Here is a 20018-nt window from a genome sequence, read left to right as displayed (position 1 = left end):
GATTTACAAAATTTTCATTCTGTATTCCACAGTGTACAAAAAAGACCACTGATCTAATAATACCTTAATGCATCTACAAATGCACTGCATTAAATTGTAAACAGGTTTTACAATTATGGCTCTAACTAAGACTGTGACTCATTTTCTCCACACTGACGGTAGTGCTGACTAAATGTGACCATGACTGAGCACAGGGCCGCAGTATGGCACAAACCCCTCTGTCTCCCTCAGGTTGATGGTGAGAAGGTGCCACGTAATTGCACCGGATCTGTTGATCTTTGGTCTGGATGTGGTACATATGGAGGCTCTGTGCCTAATGCAAAGTTCTGGTTAAACATTGTCCCAAAGTTTGCGTTCCGCCTTCTGTTGTTTTTACACTACAGGCCTGCCAATTGTTGGGGGCATTATTGACTTTGCAATTAAACTATTTTAACGTCAGGATTTTGTAATCATTACATTTCAAGCCATCTGTTCCAGTCCAAGGGCTGAAATGGATTTTCCCCTTGAGTAGATAAAAGACAGCACAATGGGGACAATTTTATCATTAATTCTCAGTTCTTTATACACAGTATGGACAAATGCTGAAATCCTCATCTAACCCATGGCAAGCAAGTATCAGCTCAGTATATTCAAATACAGGGTACAGCTTTGAGGCGATATCATTTCTGTACACAAATGCAGTGCCAATCTAATGTTACTGATTATGGTTTTATTAGCTTCCATCTGCTGAAAGACTAACAAAGCTCAATTTGGAGAACACAGGGAAGGATAAAACGCCCCTTTCCCCTTCTGAGGGTCACAATGTATAAACAGCTTGTGGCCTTAAATGCTTCTATTGGTTCTGGTTTTGGTCAACAGTTTTATCAGGCCATATCTTAACCCACTGTACAATGGAGGAATCACCTAATCTCTTCCCAGTGCAGATAACGTCTGACTTTGATCCAAAGCTTCTTCACTTGTGTTTCCTGCTTGTAATCTCTAGCAGGACCACAGAGGGTCTGGTTTACCCATTAAAGCCTCATGTATTCACACAGCTTTGGCACATGGGTGTTATGTGAAAAGATAAGAACAGTTAAAGAGCACATAACAGTGTGTAATAGGTCTTAAAGGTTTCCTGCGTCCAAACCTCAGGTTATTTAACTCCTAGTACACTATTTTTTCCCCTCATCATCCAATGATCTTATTTTTCTGGAGGAAAGCTATATGTTGTTAGCACTCTCATTTGATTTGAAACACTTGTCTGTAATTAAAGATTAGGCAAATATATTGCATCAAAGATCACAATAATCCATGTTAATTATTTCCACACATTATTAAATGACATGAGTTAACCTTAAAAATACACAATAGAATAATTTATCTTATATGGCAATAACTAGGACAAATGTTAAGGGTGTTATGGATGCTAAATTTTTATATTGCCACTTGGGACAGTTATCTTATAAACAACTATAAACATCAGAAATAATGGACTTTAAGATAATATAAAAAATACAAGATGTGCTAACTGCATGGAATTCTATAGATTGTACTGCACTGAACAATTTCTCACATTAATGATGGCCACAGAAAAAAAGTGTTTTGAATAATACTTACACGATATTCGAAAAATACTCTAAAATAACTATTTATATCACAGACCTGCTGCCTCTCTTTTACTGAATCTAGCAGGAATGAAGAATGCCTGAACGTCTTTTGTTAACAGTCAGCATGGATCAGAGGTTGACCCCATAAACACTGTGTTGATGGGGGGCAGAGAGGACACCATATCCCGCACCTCGACTGTGCTCTGTTGAGGCAGCAATGCATCTTGGGAATGATGATAGTGTGTGGTAGTGCCATACATGCATGGAGACACAGAGCAGGGAATGGGAGGTGCTATTGAAGACCCTGCAACACACACAAAGACAAACAAAAATGTTAATAACAATTAAATAAACTATATGGCCAAGTAAAGTGTATGTGGACACCCCTCTTAATTTTTGAGCTCAGATTTTCAGTGACATTTTGCTATTACGTTTCTAAAATAAAGAACATAGCCATGCAAATATCAAATGCTGTAGAATGGACCGTACTGAAGAACTGAGTGACTTTATACGTGGCACTGTCATAGGATGCCACCTTTGCCACATTCTGGTTCATGAAATGTCTGCCCTGGTCAACTGGAACTGATATTTTGAAATGTTAGCATCTAGGAATAACAACAGCCCAGCCACGAAGTGGTAGATGATGTAACGTCACAGAGCAAGGTCACCGAGTGCTGATGGGCATATTGCCTATTCTGTTGCATCACTCACTACAGAATTTCAAACTGCCTCTGGGAGCAACATCACAATAACAAGAACAAGAGCTGTGTAACAGGAGCTTCATGAAGTGGGTTTTCATGGCCTTTACACAAATCCAAGCTTCAGCTGGAGCGGTATAAAGCATGCCAGCGCTGCACTCTGTAACAGTGGAAATGTGTTGTAGAATGATAAATCATGCTTCACCCTCTTGCCATGTGGTGGATGCACCCGTGTTAGGGGGATGCCAGGAGAATGCTACCTAACAAAATGCATAGTGCTAACAGTAAAATTTGGTTTAGAGGGAAAATGGTCTGGGCTGTACTGGGCTCTGCCTCTTAGTTCCAGTGAAGAACGATGTCTTTGCAAACTGTAGCATTAGCTACATCTTAGATAATGCTCCCAGCTTTCTGGCAACAATTTTTGGGAAATCCCTTCACTGTTCCAGTATAACTGTGTCCTAGTGCACAAAGCAAGGTCCATAAAGACTTAGTTTGATGAGTTTGTTGTATAGGAACTCCAGTGACCTTAATCCCACTGAACACATTTGGAACACAGACAGTAAGACAGGCTATCCCCTCCATCATCATTGCCTGACTTCACAAATGGGCACTGAATGGGCATAAATACCCTAAGACATACTCTACAGTCTTTTGGAAAGTATTCCCAGAAGAGCTGAGGCCCATGGGGCTGCAAGGAGAGGTTCAGGGTGGGGGATTCATATGAATGCCCATGGTTTTGGAATGGGATGTCCAACACATAGGTGTGATAGTCAGGTATCCACATAACCTACTTCTGACTTAATTTCAGCCAGCTCAGGAAATGCTAGGCATACATTAATAAAAGTTAAAAAAAATGCACTATGCTCTTATAGTGAGCTTTCATTTACATTTAATATATTCTTTAACAGAGAGCAAGTATTGCGAGTTTTGTGTGTTTCCTCTCACCTGCTGTGCGTGTAATTAAGGGAGGCTGTCCAGGGTAGTAGGAAGCCATTGCCTTCCTGCCTGTGTCGTTCAGGATGTTGAGAGGATCGTGGACGTCAGCATACCCAGGGGCAGAGCGAGTAGAGCTCACGCTGCTGATCACAGATACATGCTGGTCAATCAGTGGGCCCATCCTCTGAGTGTCCACATAGCCAGTATTCCCATAGTAACCTGGTGGTCAGGAAACAAAACATACTCACTCAAGACAAACTACAGGGAAATGAAATTAAGCTCTTTGTCCAAAAATATATGTTTACACATATTATACAAATTATTATTGCAAAGCCTATATGTTGAGTCATTGGCAGAACCAAATTAAGTAAACCTCTACTTTGAACTAAAAAGAAATTGTACACTGGTTACTTTGCACTAATCACCTAACCAGCATGGACACTAAACACAAAGTGCAACTATGTCATCTTTCTCACCACTGTGTCCTGTGCTGGTGTAAATTGGGCCCGAATAAGCCCCTCCACTGAGACTGCCCCCACCGAAGCTGTACCCTGCTGGGTCAAGTAGCTGCACATCCTGGGCATCGGCTGTGGGGTCTGAGGTGGACGTGTAGCTGGCAGACGAGATTCTGGAGCTGTATGGTACTGCGCTGCAGCTGCTACTAAAGCAGTCCTTTGGTATCTGCTGCCCACTGAAGGACATGTACCGACCACTCTCACTGCGAGCCTGGTAGGTTGATGTCGGGGTGAGTGGCAGGCTGGTGGGCTGGAACGTGGGGGAGCTAGAGTAGTAGCCGGGGCCGGAACTGGCTAGGCTCTGGCACATGCCTTCAGGGAAAGCCTGGCATGGAATGAGGGGCTGCATGGGGCAGCTGTTCTGGGATCTGACAGCCATGGGGCCCTGGTTGATCACGCTACCTCGGTTCGTCATCGCTGGGGAGATTGGAGGGGTGATCAGGGGTCCACTGCTTTGAGAATAGTCCAGTTGTCCTAGAATAACAACACAGAAAATGAGAATATAAGTAATTTTAGGTTGTTGTTACATTTTTTCCCCATCACTGTTCAATACGTTTCATAATTTGAGCTATGTATATAATGTATGTAATGTTTTTTTTATTATTTATATTGGGTGAATACCAGATAGAGTAAAGCTGTCTGGCTCTGTCCCTTGGTACACCACCACATTGGCTCCCAGCCCATGCTGTGCGCTCGGGACAGAAAAGTATGCGTACTCTGGATGGGTCTCATTCTTAACAGAAGAATCGTTGGACATAGTTCCTGTTTTAATACGGTTGGCCAGGAAGCATGAACTGGGCGAAGCTGTGAATGTCGCCTTACTGGCATCTAAAATGAGTCAAAGCATTATGGTTAACCTAGTATAAAGAACAGGTTTACAGTACTTATGGAAAATCATTTTAAATAAACCAAAAGATGTACCTGCATTTCTCATGTATTTGTCCAAGAGATTCTGGAGCTCTTGTTCTTTGTCATTACTGAACTGTGTTTCAATTGCCAGCAGGATGTATTCATCCAGCAGCATCCTAATGAGGTGAAAGGAGCCTGGAGAGAGCATTTTAATGCATTCATTACACTTTAGGTCACATTTATCAGAATTCTTAATACATACCAACACAATCAGAAAAGGTAATTATTGCAGAGTAGTGATGCTCTCAGTGGTTTTGTGCATTTCATATATCTACTGTTTTCACTGATCCTCATGCCCCTGTTGGGTTGGAATTGCATGAAGTGAAATGCTGATTATTATGGGTGCTAAACGGAATCAGCTGAGAGCACTAAAGAATTAGAGCAGTTTATGGATGATGGGGGGGGAGAGAGCCTTTCCCCACTCACTGGTCACATACTTCATCTTTCTTTTTAAAATGCCTCTTGCTTGCAATAAATGACTAAATCTGTGCAAAGAGAAGAAATCTACAGAGTAAGGATGTGTGGGAGGTTATAAATCTAACTTTCTGCTGGGCTTTTTTATACACTACCATCTTTCTAACAGTTCTCATCCCTGTCTGCTGTGTGTGACCAGTGAGGTCATGTGTTGGCCTCTCCAAGTGACACTGTTCGGTTTAGTGTGCGTCCGCACGACCATCAAAAGCTAACATGACTAGAACAGGGCTCTTCCTAATCAGAGCACACGTGTCCAAGAGATAAAGGTTTGTTTATTCAAGATGAGTCACTATATTTTACGGCACTCTGCGGTTTTGTAGCCAAACTGAAGTGAGGGTTTGTGCTGTGGGAAGTAAAATCTCAGACAAACTGCAACTAGTGCATTTAGAAGATACCTGAATACTGACAGACAACAGTCAGTGATTGCATATCAGAAACAGGAAAGCTGAGCTTGCTTGTGGCTGTCCATTAGACAAAGTTGGGCATTTTAAATAAAAACTTTGAGAGGGCTTACCAAAGCTAGTAGCATTGTTTAAGGTGAGGTTGTGCATCACACGAGCTCCAAAAAAACTCCATTTTAGCAGAAAATCCTGTGCTCGTTTTTTCACTGATCGGCCATTCTGTTTACTGGGCTGAACAAAAGGACAAAATAAAAGGTGCTCACTCTTACAGTCGCAGATACTCTGGGTCTGTTGATTGCAAGTCTTAGTGACAACAAACCTTAATGACTTTTTGTTCCACCACAGAGTCTAGCCACTCAATAAAAGACTCTACGGTGGCATTTTTCCTAAGAAGGTCCTTTAACTCTTGAAATACTGAAATGGAGTCATCTATGAAACAATAAAATAATCAGGCACAATAGGAAACCATATTTTTACATACTCCCAACAGCACAATGCAAGAGTGGTATGTGGTCACTCACATTCAGAGTAGAAATCCAAGTCCAGATCACTAGTGTTTGAAAGTAGTGCCTGGGAACCGATGCTGTTTAAATCTACTTTATCAATGTCATTCACCATGGAGGTCACAACATTTTGGTCAAAAAGGGCTGGTCTTGCAATCTACAGAAAAACACAACCATTGAAATTACTTCGGTGATCCACAGAAGACAAAAAGTATACCCATTATTCCCTTGTCAAATGCATATCATTGTTTGCGAAATGCTGACCTGCGCAAGGTGTAAGAAGGAGGTCTGGCGCTTTAAAGAGGACACAAAACGGCGAGCTATGGGCATCTTTTTTTCTGAGAGGATTTCTGGGAGATTTTCCAAGGAGGCCTCCATCCAGGGTTCCCAGTGTTTTGCAAAATTTCGAATATCTGCTAAAAGACTATTTCCATTGTCCTGAAATTACTGAAAAGCACTTAATATGGATTTAAAACATACTCAAAAGCAGATACATTTGATAAACTTGTAACAGAAGGATACTTGTGTTAAGCTTGAATAATTTTTATTTCTTTGCACACTGTATACATTTAGGGTAAACAAACCTTTCTGGCATATCCTGCATTGTAGCTGGAATGAGAACATCAGTCAGTACCTGGGAAAAGCAAAGAGTCTGTCATGAGTGCTTTCTCCAAATCATAACCTTATGCTGACACACAGACACAAACACGCACCTTGTAGAGTATGGAGTCACACACACAGAAGATGTCCACAATTACTTGATTCTCCAGCAAAGGCAAGAGATGGTCTGGCATACCTTGCCAGAAATGGAGCAAGAAGTTCTGAATCTGTAATACATTCGTGATTGAACCTTTGAGCTCTATTTTTTTGCAGATTAGGTAGAAATCGATTATTCTTTTAGATAGCAAAATGGTACCTCTTCAAAGTTGACACTGATGGCATTGTCAAGAATACACTGACAATGGGTTTTGTACATCATTATTAACGTGTCAACCTAAAAAAGAAGTGGGATACATATATAGATGTGAAATATGTAGGAAGGACCCAAACTAAATAATCAATTTTGTTAACTACAACTACAGACACACCTTTTCTTTTGAAGTAGAGTCTTGAAGTACCAAATGCTGTGCAGTTGGAAATTCTGGTAGCAATGTTCCTGTTTTAGAACTAAGCGAATATTTCCGTGTGAAACCTCCCTGTGAATAACAAACACAGACTTGTGGTCTTCACATTTCATTATGAATGTAATGCAGCAGCTATTTTACTTATTTTTAGTACTCATGACACAAATGTTCAGAATGTGTCCAGACACAAATGTTCTGCTATTTCTCATAGTGGCATAAGTGTCGTGTAGAGTATTTCCTACTTAATATAAAACATAACATTCAAATGTTAACATAAAAATGATAACCTCATTTTTGAGTTTGCTCCCAGAGAATCTGTTGTAAAACAAAAGAAATGTATTTTTTAAAAGTTAAATTTAACATTTTTTATTAAAATTAAATGTTATTAAAATTATAATAATATAAATTAAAACATTTCCATCATACAATTATTGTTTTCTCTACACTAATTCCTAATTTTACCTTGTCAGCCCTTTTCCTGAATACACTGAATGATAATAGGCACTGCTCTCCTTAATCCCTATGCCATAGTAATGATACCTGGAACACATGGACAACTGCTGATGAGGCCCAGCACTGGGAGGTCTTTAAACACAAGATAAAAGCTGTTTGTGGGTTTAATTCAGTATTAATTATTTAATTCTCTGCAGTCTATCTTTGTCTTACTTTGAATGGCCTCTCGTGCCAAGCCTCCGGGTTGAAAGGAGAGGGAATTTTTGCCTTATGGTCTACAGTTTTACAGAAAATATGCATTCAACAAATCACACTGGTTTTTGTTTGATGAACAAAATAACATTCCAATATGGTTACATGTTTTTACAGTGTATGAAGTCTCAGAATCTCACCTACCTTTCCAAATGTGGCTGCACATGCAGGATCTAATTTCTCCTTCCGACAGAAGTCTAGGTAGTGTGCATAAAGGATGCATCGTGGTAAGCATACTCCTTCACACACAATGTAATTCTCCTCAAGCCTAATTGCCAAAAACATCAAAACTTTAGTGCTGATGAAGCAACAACATTTTTAAATGCCCAAGGTTCATCTCACAGGGTGGTGTCTAAGTGGCAGACTAATGGCACATTGGCTAGATGAAATTGGTAAGCATTCACTGATGTGTGTATATACATATATATATATATATACCATTGCAGTGTTAGTTGAGTTTGTTTCTTTTTATCTTTAATAATTTGACTGATAGTTTTCTTTGTTGCAGTTTCCCTGAGAGTGAAATTCTTCGAGTATTCAGTGTGGTCAATTTCATCTTCGGAGGATATAGTTCCATTGCTCTCATCAGCCTCTGTCACATAAATTACACTCATTATAAACTTTTGTCTTATTCAAGATAAAATGTCACACAAAACACTGACAAAAGGCTTAGTGTGTTATTAGATTGGACTATGTTTTACAAAAATCCACTGACCCCTCAATGATACATTTTAAAATAATATTTATATGCAATTATGCAAAACAGAAATCAGTTTAAATGTTTGTGACTTTAAATGTTTGTCCCTACTCGATTTAATCAAACTTAAAATGTTTGTCCCTACCTGATTTAATCCCTGAGTCCTCCTCCTCCTCATCGAGCTTGTCTTTGAAAAACATGTTTTTTCCAAGTTCTTGTTGGTCACCAGTGTTAGATGGGTGCAATTCATCAGCAGTATTGTAAGTCCTCTTTAACTGTGGTGGTTGTAGCTGATGAAATGTGTTACTTTTTATAGGACTCCCACTATTCATTTTCATTGGCATATTACAGAGCTGGAACTTAACCTCTAAATATATAGTCACCTTCCCTCACCTAGAAATATTAACACGTAAAAAATGAATACACTGTCATCCAAAGCTGAAGCATAGATCCAGTTTTGTAATGATACACATCCCAGGTTCTATATGAATCTTCTTTTAAAACAACAACAAACACTGAAAAGACAATAAAATATGCAAACAAGTAGTTTCTTCTCTTTGCTCATTCAAACAAAATTTCTCAAAGAAACACGTTTTCCATGTCCTAACATGAATCCACTGAAACAGGTAATACCTTGCAGTCTTAATTAAAGCTGTGCTGTGTCTGAAATGGTACATCACAGGGGTGAGTGCCTTGGGGCATTTATCTTATTTACAGAAGACTGGCAGTAGATTCTGTGTATTAATGATTAACCCGAGGGCCATCATCTCCTTGAAGTCTGGTGCATGGGCCTTTTAGCTTGACCACAGCCCCATCCAGAGCCATCCCTTTGTAGTCTCAATTTTCTCCATAGGTTGTTATAACCATAATAGTGTATATCTTATTGCAATGGGATTTACAGAAAATGCTGTGTTTTATTTAACCTAAACATGGAAATTAACATAAACGTGATTATCCATTAGGTTTGTTGAGAGCCCATGTTACTGTGTCTAGTGACTTGCCTGTGGGCAGCCCTGCAGGTTAGATTACTGATGCTAGAGGACTGGAGAGCCTCCATGGTTACCCTGGTTAAATATTATGTTTGCTTGCTTTTTTCGGCATACGGTGGAGTATTTCATATTAATACAGTAGAAGACACTTATACGCTTTTTTTTCAAGCGATAAGAAGGGATTTTAAACATACAAAAAAGTGGGCGTTCTTTGACACGTACCCTTTTTCAAGCGATAAAACCGGATTAAACATAACAAAAAGTGGGCGTTCTTTGATTCACATTAATCAGTGCCGCAATTTACGGCACAAGCGTACATATGGCGAAAGTCTTGTTAAGGTATAAAATAAACAATGAAGCAATCTTGTATTAGAATATAACGCGGATGCTTTAAAAGACGAGCTGTTTGTCACAGTGCATTTGAAACAATATGGTGTAAAACCACGTGTCCTTTACACACTATCCGAAGTCCTCGATGTTTTGCTAAATGATGCTTCAATTAGCTTTTTGGCTGGTTAGCTAGCAGGTTAATTAGCTAGCTTAATTGACTAAGTTCGAATGCTTGCAAAAATAAACTAGCTCGCTAGCTACTTGTACTTTTGCTCCCAGCGCAACTGAGAACGCAAACATTCTTAAGAGTTATCTGTAAGGCACTCAAAAATACGGCACTTTAAGTTTGCTTGCTAGCTAGCTACGTAGACCAACTAACGCTAGCATAGCTAACTACGTTTTACGAACGCGTGCCAAGCAAGATGCTGGGATTCAGGATGCCTAGTTGTCGGCTTCATCCTTGTGTAACCTTAATGATATTTATTTGTCAGCATTAGTAAGATAGTAGCTACATGAGTTTAGTGTTCTCGGAAATGCATTATTCTGTATTTTGTTTGTCAGGTTACGAAGCGCGAGTGAGAGCCAAGGTAATGAAAGCTGTTGAAAGCAGTTTTGTGTGGTCATTTGCAGGAAGATGCTCTACAGAGCAGTGTCCGTAAGTAGCTAGTTGACTAGCTGGATTCAGATGGATCGGAGTCAAATGGAGAGGTGAGGGCCTGTTTCTGTGTAACCGTCAAGGTTCTCAAATTTGTTTACGATGTTTAAGGTTAGTACTGTACATCAAGCTCATTTTTTGTGAGCCTGTTAATATGAGTGTACGCAACTTGTTAGCTAGCTAGGAATATATGTTTGACTTACGTTTACCTTGAGAATGCTAAATAATCCTTATTTTTTTCAATTTAATAAAACCACCTTTCTCAAAATTTCAATCACGACTCATCTGACAGACAATTTATCTTAAATTGCCTGTAATGGAATTTGTTAAAGATGAAACCCAGAATCAAAAATGCTGGCGTCGTTCATGATTCGAACTTTCAAAGAAAGTGGACCGCCTACAGTGAAGCCTAATGTGCAATATTTTAATATTTACACTGTTAATTTTTTTGTGCACAGCTACTTATTCTGCATTTGCTAAGGTATGTTTGCATATAACTACAGAAATGCATAGCTATCAATATTTAACAGTTAATTCTCCGTAGATTTTGGGCTGTAAATATGTAAGTAATTTTGGAGAGGTTTGGTCAGCGACATTGCAGGTGTCTTAGCTGGACAATATAAAACGCGAGCTAGCTAGCTCTAGTTAGTAGAGTTGGTCGGTACCATCATCCTCATAGACATCACGATAGTGAACCAACTACCCTTAAATAATTGCATATCTAGAATTTAATTAGCGTTAAGTAGCAGTATGTTGCTAATATAGGCATAGATGAATATTTTATTACAGTGAGTGATTAGTCATTGATTACACTAATGAAAATGTTGTATAACCTATTTTGGCATGACATTTGTTCCTATTTATTTTTTTCATGCCACCTTTTATAAACTAAGTGCTAGATAAATGAGTCATTTTATTTTACTATAACGTTTAAAAAATTATTCCATTAACACGTTTTACACTGCTGCATACAAAAACATGTAGGCTATTCCTGTTTTAACTTAGTTTACTAAGGTAGTTAATTGTTCTTTTAGGTCAAAGGAAGCGACAAAGCATCTTGCTCCACATGCACTCTGGCCAGTGGACCTAAAGTTAATGCATGTTGACTGCAATCCTGGAGACACATTGGTACACTTTCAAGGTCAATATGTTACTGTCTGTGAATTGGACTACAACATTCTTCAAGTGGAAATTCAGAATGCCCAAAAAACAAAGGTGTCTTTGGAAGTTGGAGAATTCTGTCTGGTGGAAGACCTCCTGTCCAGTCGCTGGTACAGAGGAAGAGTTCAGAACAAACAGAGAGGTTTGTCAGATGTGTTCCTGCTCGATCATGGTAATATTCTTACTGTTGGCCCCAACCACTTAGCTGCAGTTTCTGAAGCCTTGCTCATGCTTCCTCCCAAGATCGTGTGTGGGTTTTTTGCAAATGTGCTGCCAATTCAGGAATGTTGGGACAAATTATCAGAAAAGTATTTCTTTTCTTTGATAGGCAGTCATATCAAAGGATATATTCATGCTCTTCTTCCATACAAAGTCTTCATACTTGAAGTACCAGAAATAACTAAAGATTTGCTAAGACTTAACTTGGGCAAACATGTGGATACAGACACATTTCTGTTACTGGTGGAAATGTTGATTGGAGTGCCTATTCAACAAAGCATTGCATCTGTCCCAGATTTGATCATTGAGAAGCAAATTGTACAAGAAATTTCCTTCAGACCCTCACGTTTACGGAGCTTTGAGAACATTCTTTCACTCACTGGTCCAAAGCTTATTGTTGGACAGAAGGAAAGAGCCAAAATAACAGCTGCAGTGAACAATGGGCTATTTCACTGTCAGCTTTCATCAGTAGCAAATGACCTGAGAGAAATGTCAGAAAAACTGGCACTTGCATGTGAGTTAAGGAGTAGTAGCTACAAGGATAAGCTAGTTGAAAATTTGGGCTTACTCTGTGCAATCAAGGGTAAAGATGAGAAGTGGCACAGAGGTTTTGTGCAGTGTCTGCCTGTCAACTCCCAAGTCAGAGTTGTGTTTGTTGACTATGGATATTGTGAATCTGTAAAAGTTGAAAACATTCTTCAACTACCATCGAATTTCCTGCAGACCCCCATCATGGCTTTTCCATGTTCACTTTCTTGCTTAAGTGATAAAGATGAAGAGACAAAGTGCCAGCAACTGCAGATCCTCAAAAATGGATTACTAGGCAAGGAGCTAGAAGTTACAGTTGATGACTTAAACAAAGAGGACAATGTTTATTTAGTCACTCTTAACAGTGTTGAGGGGTATGTACATATCAAAACACTGCAGTCCAAAGATATTGATGAACTGGAAAACTGTGGTATTCTTAAGAGTGAGCATATCTTGAGTCGCTTTATAAGGTGCGACACAAATGAAACAAAAAAAGTAGAAACTCCAAAAGATTCTATCCCCTTTGAAGACATTCAGCAAGGTTCTGTTTTTGAGGGTTATGTAGAGCATGTCCAGAGTCCAAATGATTTCTGGATTAGAACAGCAGAGCGCAATAACAATTTTGAGGAAATGATGAAAAAATTGTCTGATCACTTCAGTGGATTACAACTGAATCAGGAAATTCTTGAGGATCCAGTGCCTGGTGTATTTTGCTGTGCAATGTATGAAAAAGACATGCACTATTACAGAGCTCTTGTTGTGGACGTTTTTGAGAATGGTGCTGAGGTGTTTTTTATTGACTTTGGGAACACAGAAAAGGTGCCAAGCATGTTGATAAAGAAACTACCTAGGCAATTTGCTGTGGAACCAGAGTTTGCTTTCAATTGTTCTTTGGCTAATGTTACTCCATTGGAAGATGTCTGGCAAAAGGCAGCAACTGAGTTCTTTAAGAAAGCCACATTGAATAAAGCATTCCTGGTTCAAGTCATTCACAAATGGAAGGGCACTTTTGTTGTGGAGCTTTATGAGAGACAGACTGAAAAAAGTGAGAGCATTACAGCCCTTATGACCAGAGCAAATATGGCAGAATATTGGAGGGGCAATCTCACAATCTCATCTGCAAAATGGACAGAAAACAAAATGGACAGAAAGAAATGTGGACAAGGGCAGTTTGCTGAATATTCCCCTGAGGGGCTGTCACAAAAACACTCTGGCAAAGGAACAAAGAAAGAAGATTTGCATGCGCAGGAGACTGTCGTAACAAAGGGAGCCCACTTTGAGTCTCCAGAATCCACAACCAATGCTGCAGATCTTTTCAGACAGCCAAAACTTCAGCCTGGATTTGAAATAAGTGTTCAGTGCTCATATGTCAGTTCTCCTTCAGAGTTCTGGTGTCAGAACAAGAAACAAAAAGGTGACTTAGACAGATTAATGGAAAACATGCAAGCTTTTTACCAAACATGCAGCCCTAAGTTACAGCCACAAAGCAAATGTTGTGCTATCAAGTTTGAGCAGGACAATAGATGGTATAGGGGATGCACTCTTGGAGTAAAAAATGAAGAGGTTAAGGTGTTCTTAGTTGACTACGGCATGGTTGTGAAAGCAAGGCTACAACACCTTCGAGCACTAATGCCAAGCTTTCTTGAGCTTGAAGGGCAAGCATTCAGATGCAGCTTGTACAACCTAATTGAACCAGTTGGAGAAAGATTCTGGTCTGAAAAAGCATGTACATTATTGAAGCATTTTGTTTCTGGAGTTTCACCTAATCTCACATGCAAAGTCTATTCTCAGCTCTGTGTGGCAAATAAAGGCCTTTGCAATGTGGTTGACCTGTACACACCTAATCATCAAGCCTCTGTGCATCTTGTTGAACATGGTGTTGCTGTCAAAATCCAAAATCCAAGGCAACTGGTTCCATCTGCTTATCCTTGCTCTTTTGTTTATTCTTCATTCAACATTAGCATTGGAAGTGAAGAGTTGGTGTATTCTACTCACATTGTCAGTCCTTGGGAAATCTATTTCCAGTTGGACAGAAATAGTGAGGCCATTGAGGAGCTAATGGAAAGAGCTACTAAAGAAAGTGGAGAACTATTGAGTCAGACTTGTGAGGCAAACACAGGCACTGTTTGTTTAGCCAAATATTTTGTTGACAGTAATTGGTACAGGTCATATGTTCGGCCTGCACAGTCCAATTTACACTTGAATGTATTCTTTGTAGATTATGGAAACAAGCAGATTGCTGAAAAAAGAAATGTGTTACCCATCCCCAGAAAGGCTGCTGATTTACTGTTGACACCCATGCAAGCTTTAAAGTGTAGCCTGTCAAATATTCAAGAGGAGGAACATTTGCCAGAAGTTAATGCATGGCTTGAGAAGACCATTCTAAATAGGGCACTTCAGGCAAGGTTTGTAGGAAAAGACAACAGAGGACATTTCATTTGTGACATTTTTGATGGAAACATGCACATCAATGAGAAGGTCAAAGAACTTTTTGCACTTCATAAACAAAAGGAAAGAAATTATATCAGAAAACCTAGTGAATGCTGCAAACAAGTCACAAATGTGTCTTCAGCAGAAAACAAATCAAAGAACAAGGAGAAAGGTGACATGTGCAGACAAATTTACCAGACAAAACCTCCAAAATTAAAATTTGCATCTCACAGGCCAAACAGTACTGGCTCAAAACATGATGGCAAAGAAAAAAACAAACTGAAGTTCAGAGGACAAGTCAAAGGGATTGCGAAAGGTGCTAACCTTAGCACTCCATGCAGTTTCAATACACATACCCCTACGTTGTTGCCAAAAATTAGTGATCTGCCAAATACCAAAATAAGTCCAGGTTTTAGATGTGTGGGATTAATTTCACATAGTAACTCTGTTGATGGCTTCTTCATCCAAATGGAAAATGATGAACCCAGCATACTTAAAATGGGGGAAGAACTGAATAGCAAGCTGTTCAAAAAAAATATGAAAAGTATTACTTCAGAAGTTAATGTAGGTGATCTTGTTGCAGCAGAGTATGAAGCAGATCAGACTTTATACAGAGCCGTTGTCACTAATGTTTCTGCCAGTGATATCCTCACAGTTGAATTTGTTGATTATGGAAACACAGCAACTGTTGATAGGAAGAAAATTCATCCTCTAACAGGCAGGTTTCTGTCTCAGACTAGATTAAGCATCCTCTGCACATTGTCAAAATCTCAATCTTCTGAAGATGTTGAAACCTTTATCAAGGAAAGACATGGCACACCTCTGATGATTGAGTTTATACAAAATCTTGGCAATGCATGGGAGGTGAGTGTTGAAATTGTTGACACTTTGCATAAGTTAAGAAAAGCTGCAGATTGTGCAAAAGTTCACATTCCATGTTCAGGACAGGCCACGTCAAGCCAAGAGCTATATGCAGCTGTAACAGAAACTAAAGATGAGATGCATAGCCATATTCCCCTCTTGTCTATCTGTGAAAAGAATGAATCTAAATTAATTTTGAAAGAAGGGACTGAAGCAAACTCACAAGAATGTGCACTTGAAATTGGGATCAAAAAAAGCAAGGCGGATCTGCAGAAATCAATGGAAAAAGGGCAAGGAATGATATCCCCAACATGTATGCACATTTTAGAGAGACACAGAAAACTTGGGTATGCCTACAAAAGCCAGCATAGACAGAAACAAAATGACGCTAAGAGTGAACCAGAAAAGAACTCTGACCTACCAGGTAATATCAGGGATTTGGCAAAAAGATATCAGAGTATGTTATGCAATAGCTATGAAGAAGATGTCAGAGTAAGAGAATATCAGTCAGTTGTAGATCAGCCAGCCTTAGTATCCACTTACCTAGAGAAGCCCATAGACAAAGAGGATCTGGCACAGCATATGTTCTTTGCACCTGTTAAAGTGGATTTTGAATATTCAGGATTTGCAGCTGCAATCACCACACCTTTTGAGTTTTACGTTGTTCTTGAGGAGTTGCTTCTTCTCATGAATGCTGTGTCAAACCTCCTTGAGGAACCATCAGAAGTGTTCTCTCTGTTGCCAGAGACTCATCTGATTCCTGGCGCAAGTTGCTTGGTAAAGTCTAATGAGAAGAAAAAATGGTGCAGGGCAGAGATAGTCCAGTGTGATGACACAACAGTGATCATAAATCTGGTTGATTATGGTCATTATGCATGGTTTCTAAGGCAAGATATCCACAGGCTTAAAAGACTTCCTACAGACCTTGCAGGACTACCAAAGATCATTTACCCTTGCATGTTGAGGGGAATCAAGCCTGCTGGTGCTATGCAGTGGTCTGACAATGCAGTTGTTTTTTTCCAAGAACATATGTGTCAGAAAAATCTTCAAATACACTTCAGGCAGTATGTTTCAGAGACACACTGGGAGGTGGATGTTGACATAGAAGACAGCAGTATTGCCAAACAGTTGGTTGATGCTGGTCATGCGTGTTACATAGACAATGTGTTTGGAATCCCATTTCAACAAAGCCCAGATGGTAAAACACTATCTCAGCAAATCATGCATAATGTTTCTGAATCTGCGTCAGGCAAACATGAAGTACAGTCAAAAAGCATGAAGATGCAATATGGGACTTTGGAAGAAATGTTGTCAAGTGAGAATGCATTCAGGTCCACTGAAGAAAATTTTCAAGGCAGTAGCAGACAGAGAGAGGCTGAAGTCTTTTTCACTAAAAGTTGTGACTATCATGGACCTGGGCAGAAGACAAATTATGACCCAGTATCTGGCTTAAGACAGTGTAAGTTCCTTATAATCTAGCATTTCCTAATATGAGTAATATTACATTACCATATGTAACATTAATTTAATATAAATTTGAGATCAAGAAACCTTTGATATAGCACAGTTTACCAAACTATAACATACTCAAAACATTCATTTCATTTAAAGATTATATCAAACATAACTGGTGGTTTTATAATTCTCTGATTATTCTCAGATTTTTTTATGTTCCTACAGTTCTTACTGCTTGTCATAAATAGTTTACTCTGCTATTTTTGCAGGTGTGCTGATGTGAAAGATGTGGGTTGTGAGTATAAATATACATTTACTAATTTAATAAATGACTAAAACGTTCAATGTATAAAATTCCTCCACCTTCTGAAGTTCTTTGCAAATATTTGCCATTGTCAGTAATATTTTAATTACACACTAAGCTTTCAATGTGGGGCAATGAGTTGATAAAAGCAGATTCTTGTGCATAATTTAAAGTCAGTTGATCAAACAAACAAAACATACTTGATATCAAAATGTACTTCTCCAGTTTTGCACTGTAACTATGTAGTTATAGCTATACAATATAATTAACAAATAATGAAAGCTCATGATGGCCCATTGCAGTTATATAAAATTATTTAAACTGCATGTCAAAAAACATCACAAGCTTTAGAGTTTGTTGCAGAATAGTACTTAAGTTTGGAGTAATTTGGATGATAATAGTTCATATTTGATAAATATATGTAAAACTCTAAGTAAATACTTGTCCCATTTAATAATTCTTAATGAAGCAGCATTTGTTTTTATGAAATTGATTTCAGCTTTCAGTTTACTAAATGGTGACCATAAGCTTCTATTACTTGATGGCTCAGAGCTCTTAAGAATAAAAAATTAGATACCAAGCATGTCCTGGCTGGCTTATCAACTATATTTGAGTTAAGTGGAACATTTAGGTAACATGATTTTGCCTTTATCCTTTTTAAAGAAAAAAAAAAGTTTGTAATATATGTATTGTTTAAATCAATTTTTCAGATGGAGGAAGTATTGTTATTGAGCAAGTTGTAATCCTTAAAATTGTGTGCCTATTTGTCATAAGCTTTTCTATACTTGTATAGCCTGCAGTTGTTTCATTAGAGAATATTTTTTTCCTTTACTTAGTTAATTTGTAGCAGTCAGTTTAAAATATTTTTAAATATACTTCTAATTCTGTGTACTAGTAATTATGTTTTCAATCAGAAGGTTGCTGGTTCAAGCCCCAGCACTGCCAAGCTACCACTGTTGGGCCCTTGAGCAAAGCCCATGACCCTCAATTTCTCAAAGTGTACTCACTCGCACTTGTACGTTGCTTTGGATAAAAGTGTCTGGTAAATTCCAAAACATTGCTGCTGACAGTATTTAGCATTGATTCATGAATCTTATTTATTTCAGCACGTATTGACACAGTATCAGGGGAGTGGAAGCATCAGTGGAACGGAACTGTTTATCAAGTCCAAAACTGCTACTGAGTGACATTTTGATTTTGGTAATTCATTTCTTTTATTTTGGATATTAGTATTTGATGAATATGAAAATGTTTTTTTAAATACAGTCGTTGCAGTAAATAAATTGCAGCTGTGGTTTTGCTTTACAGATGATAATGAAAAAATAATTTTAAGCCTATAGAGTTGAGAGAAGTCAACAACAGTTAGAAAGAAACTAAATGACCTGATGGATTTGAATGTGTAGTAAAATTGCATCATTTTGTTATGTTGCATTGATATTTTTGTGATTTTCAAGTCATGCAGAAGAGATTTTATCTTCACTTTCTGGTATCATATAAGTACTCATTAGAGGTGTTAAATTGTTCCAAAACTGCATGTTTGAGCTAATTGAATTTGTGTGTTCAGTTCTGTTTCTTAATTTTTGTTCAAAGAAACTTTGGAATGAAAATATTTCAGAATAATATTATTTTAGAGTTACCATTTGCGTAAATTATTTATCCAGACAAATTTTAAGTTTATGTATGAAAGATGTATAATTGGGTAAATAAATATGTCCTGAGTGTGAGCTACTGTGTTTTATTTAGTAGTAAATCTTTTTTAAAGAAATATACAACAAACTGCTACTGAACGCCTACTTATATTGGATAAGAATTTAGTAACGGATATAAAACATTCCAACAAAAGACTAGTTATCTCCTTCCATATGAAACTAAAACCAAAAATGCATTTTATCTTTTTTTATTTGTAAATATGAGTAAGCTGGTGTTTTATAGGCCCATTCCACATGCATTACTATAGAATTCTGTTGTATTATTTTGTCAGTTTGGATTTAACACCGTCCTAATTCTTCTGTACTACTTTGAAAATGTCAGCAGTTATACTACACTAATGGGGTAATGCATTTCTTGAATGAGCTTGTCACTTTTATAAGTAAAATGTCACATTTTAATCACATCTACATAAACTTGTTAAACATTCTATTATGAAATCATGAGCATTAAATATGGAGTAGGCTTCCCCTTTGAAATCATAATTTTCCATAAAATTTTGCAATGTGTCTGTGGGGATTTGTGGCCACTCAGTGAAAAGATCATGTGTGAGGTTAGGCATGGATGTTGGGTGAAAGCCTGATTTACAATCGATGCTTCTATTCATCCCAAATGTGTTCAGTGGACAGGGCTGTGTCCTGGTCATGAAGCACTAATGTTGACAATGTTTTCTGGTAGGTGGTGTTCTGGCTTCCACTTAACCTGATTCATCCATCATTGCCAGATAGTGAAGAGTGATTTATCACCCTGGGGAACACATTTCCACTGCTTTAGAATCCAGTAGCAGCATGCTTTACTCCACTCTAGCTGACACACGGCATTGTGCTTAGT

The 20018-nt window shown here is 38.3% G+C and overlaps 2 protein-coding genes across 2 annotated transcripts; one reads left to right on the top strand and one right to left on the bottom strand.

The window, feature by feature from the left end:
* Positions 1-1705: 1705 nt before the first annotated feature.
* Positions 1706-8886, bottom strand: rfx6 (regulatory factor X, 6). Its single transcript, XM_027001676.2, has 19 exons — positions 8694-8886; positions 8290-8443; positions 7996-8119; positions 7813-7874; positions 7609-7686; positions 7434-7461; positions 7111-7218; positions 6939-7016; positions 6736-6849; positions 6607-6656; positions 6287-6446; positions 6041-6179; positions 5839-5948; positions 5633-5750; positions 4657-4779; positions 4357-4563; positions 3697-4209; positions 3230-3439; positions 1706-1890 (listed from the first exon to the last, which is right to left on the bottom strand). Exons 1-19 carry the CDS (start codon positions 8884-8886, stop codon positions 1706-1708), a joined length of 2754 nt encoding a protein of 917 aa, XP_026857477.2.
* Positions 8887-10496: 1610 nt separating this feature from the next.
* tdrd15 (tudor domain containing 15) lies at positions 10497-19123 on the top strand. Its single transcript, XM_035524615.1, has 5 exons — positions 10497-10575; positions 11557-16086; positions 16156-17180; positions 17446-17471; positions 18587-19123. The coding sequence occupies exons 1-4, from the start codon at positions 10553-10555 to the stop codon at positions 17457-17459; spliced, it is 5592 nt and encodes a 1863-aa protein (XP_035380508.1). The 5' UTR covers positions 10497-10552; the 3' UTR covers positions 17460-17471; positions 18587-19123.
* Positions 19124-20018: the final 895 nt, after the last annotated feature.

The sequence above is a fragment of the Electrophorus electricus genome, chromosome 3 (assembly GCF_013358815.1).
Source record: "Electrophorus electricus isolate fEleEle1 chromosome 3, fEleEle1.pri, whole genome shotgun sequence".
Lineage (NCBI taxonomy): Eukaryota > Metazoa > Chordata > Actinopteri > Gymnotiformes > Gymnotidae > Electrophorus > Electrophorus electricus.
The sequence above is the reverse complement of the archived record's forward strand: the minus strand, read 5'-3'. Positions and strand labels throughout refer to the sequence as shown.

Bases quoted from the DNA above. Each gene is read 5' to 3' on its own strand.
- rfx6 (XM_027001676.2), bottom strand. From the start codon at position 8,886: ATGAAAATGAATAGTGGGAGTCCTATAAAAAGTAACACATTTCATCAG. The intron at 8,444-8,693 runs GTAGGGACAAAC...TTTATGTGACAG, and splicing joins GGACTCAGGGATTAAATCAG to AGGCTGATGAGAGCAATGGA. The intron at 6,850-6,938 runs GTACCATTTTGC...AATGTATTACAG, and splicing joins TCAGTGTCAACTTTGAAGAG to ATTCAGAACTTCTTGCTCCA.
- tdrd15 (XM_035524615.1), top strand. From the start codon at position 10,553: ATGGATCGGAGTCAAATGGAGAG. The intron at 10,576-11,556 runs GTGAGGGCCTGT...TTGTTCTTTTAG, and splicing joins GATCGGAGTCAAATGGAGAG to GTCAAAGGAAGCGACAAAGC. The intron at 16,087-16,155 runs GCATAGACAGAA...AGGTAATATCAG, and splicing joins GGGTATGCCTACAAAAGCCA to GGATTTGGCAAAAAGATATC.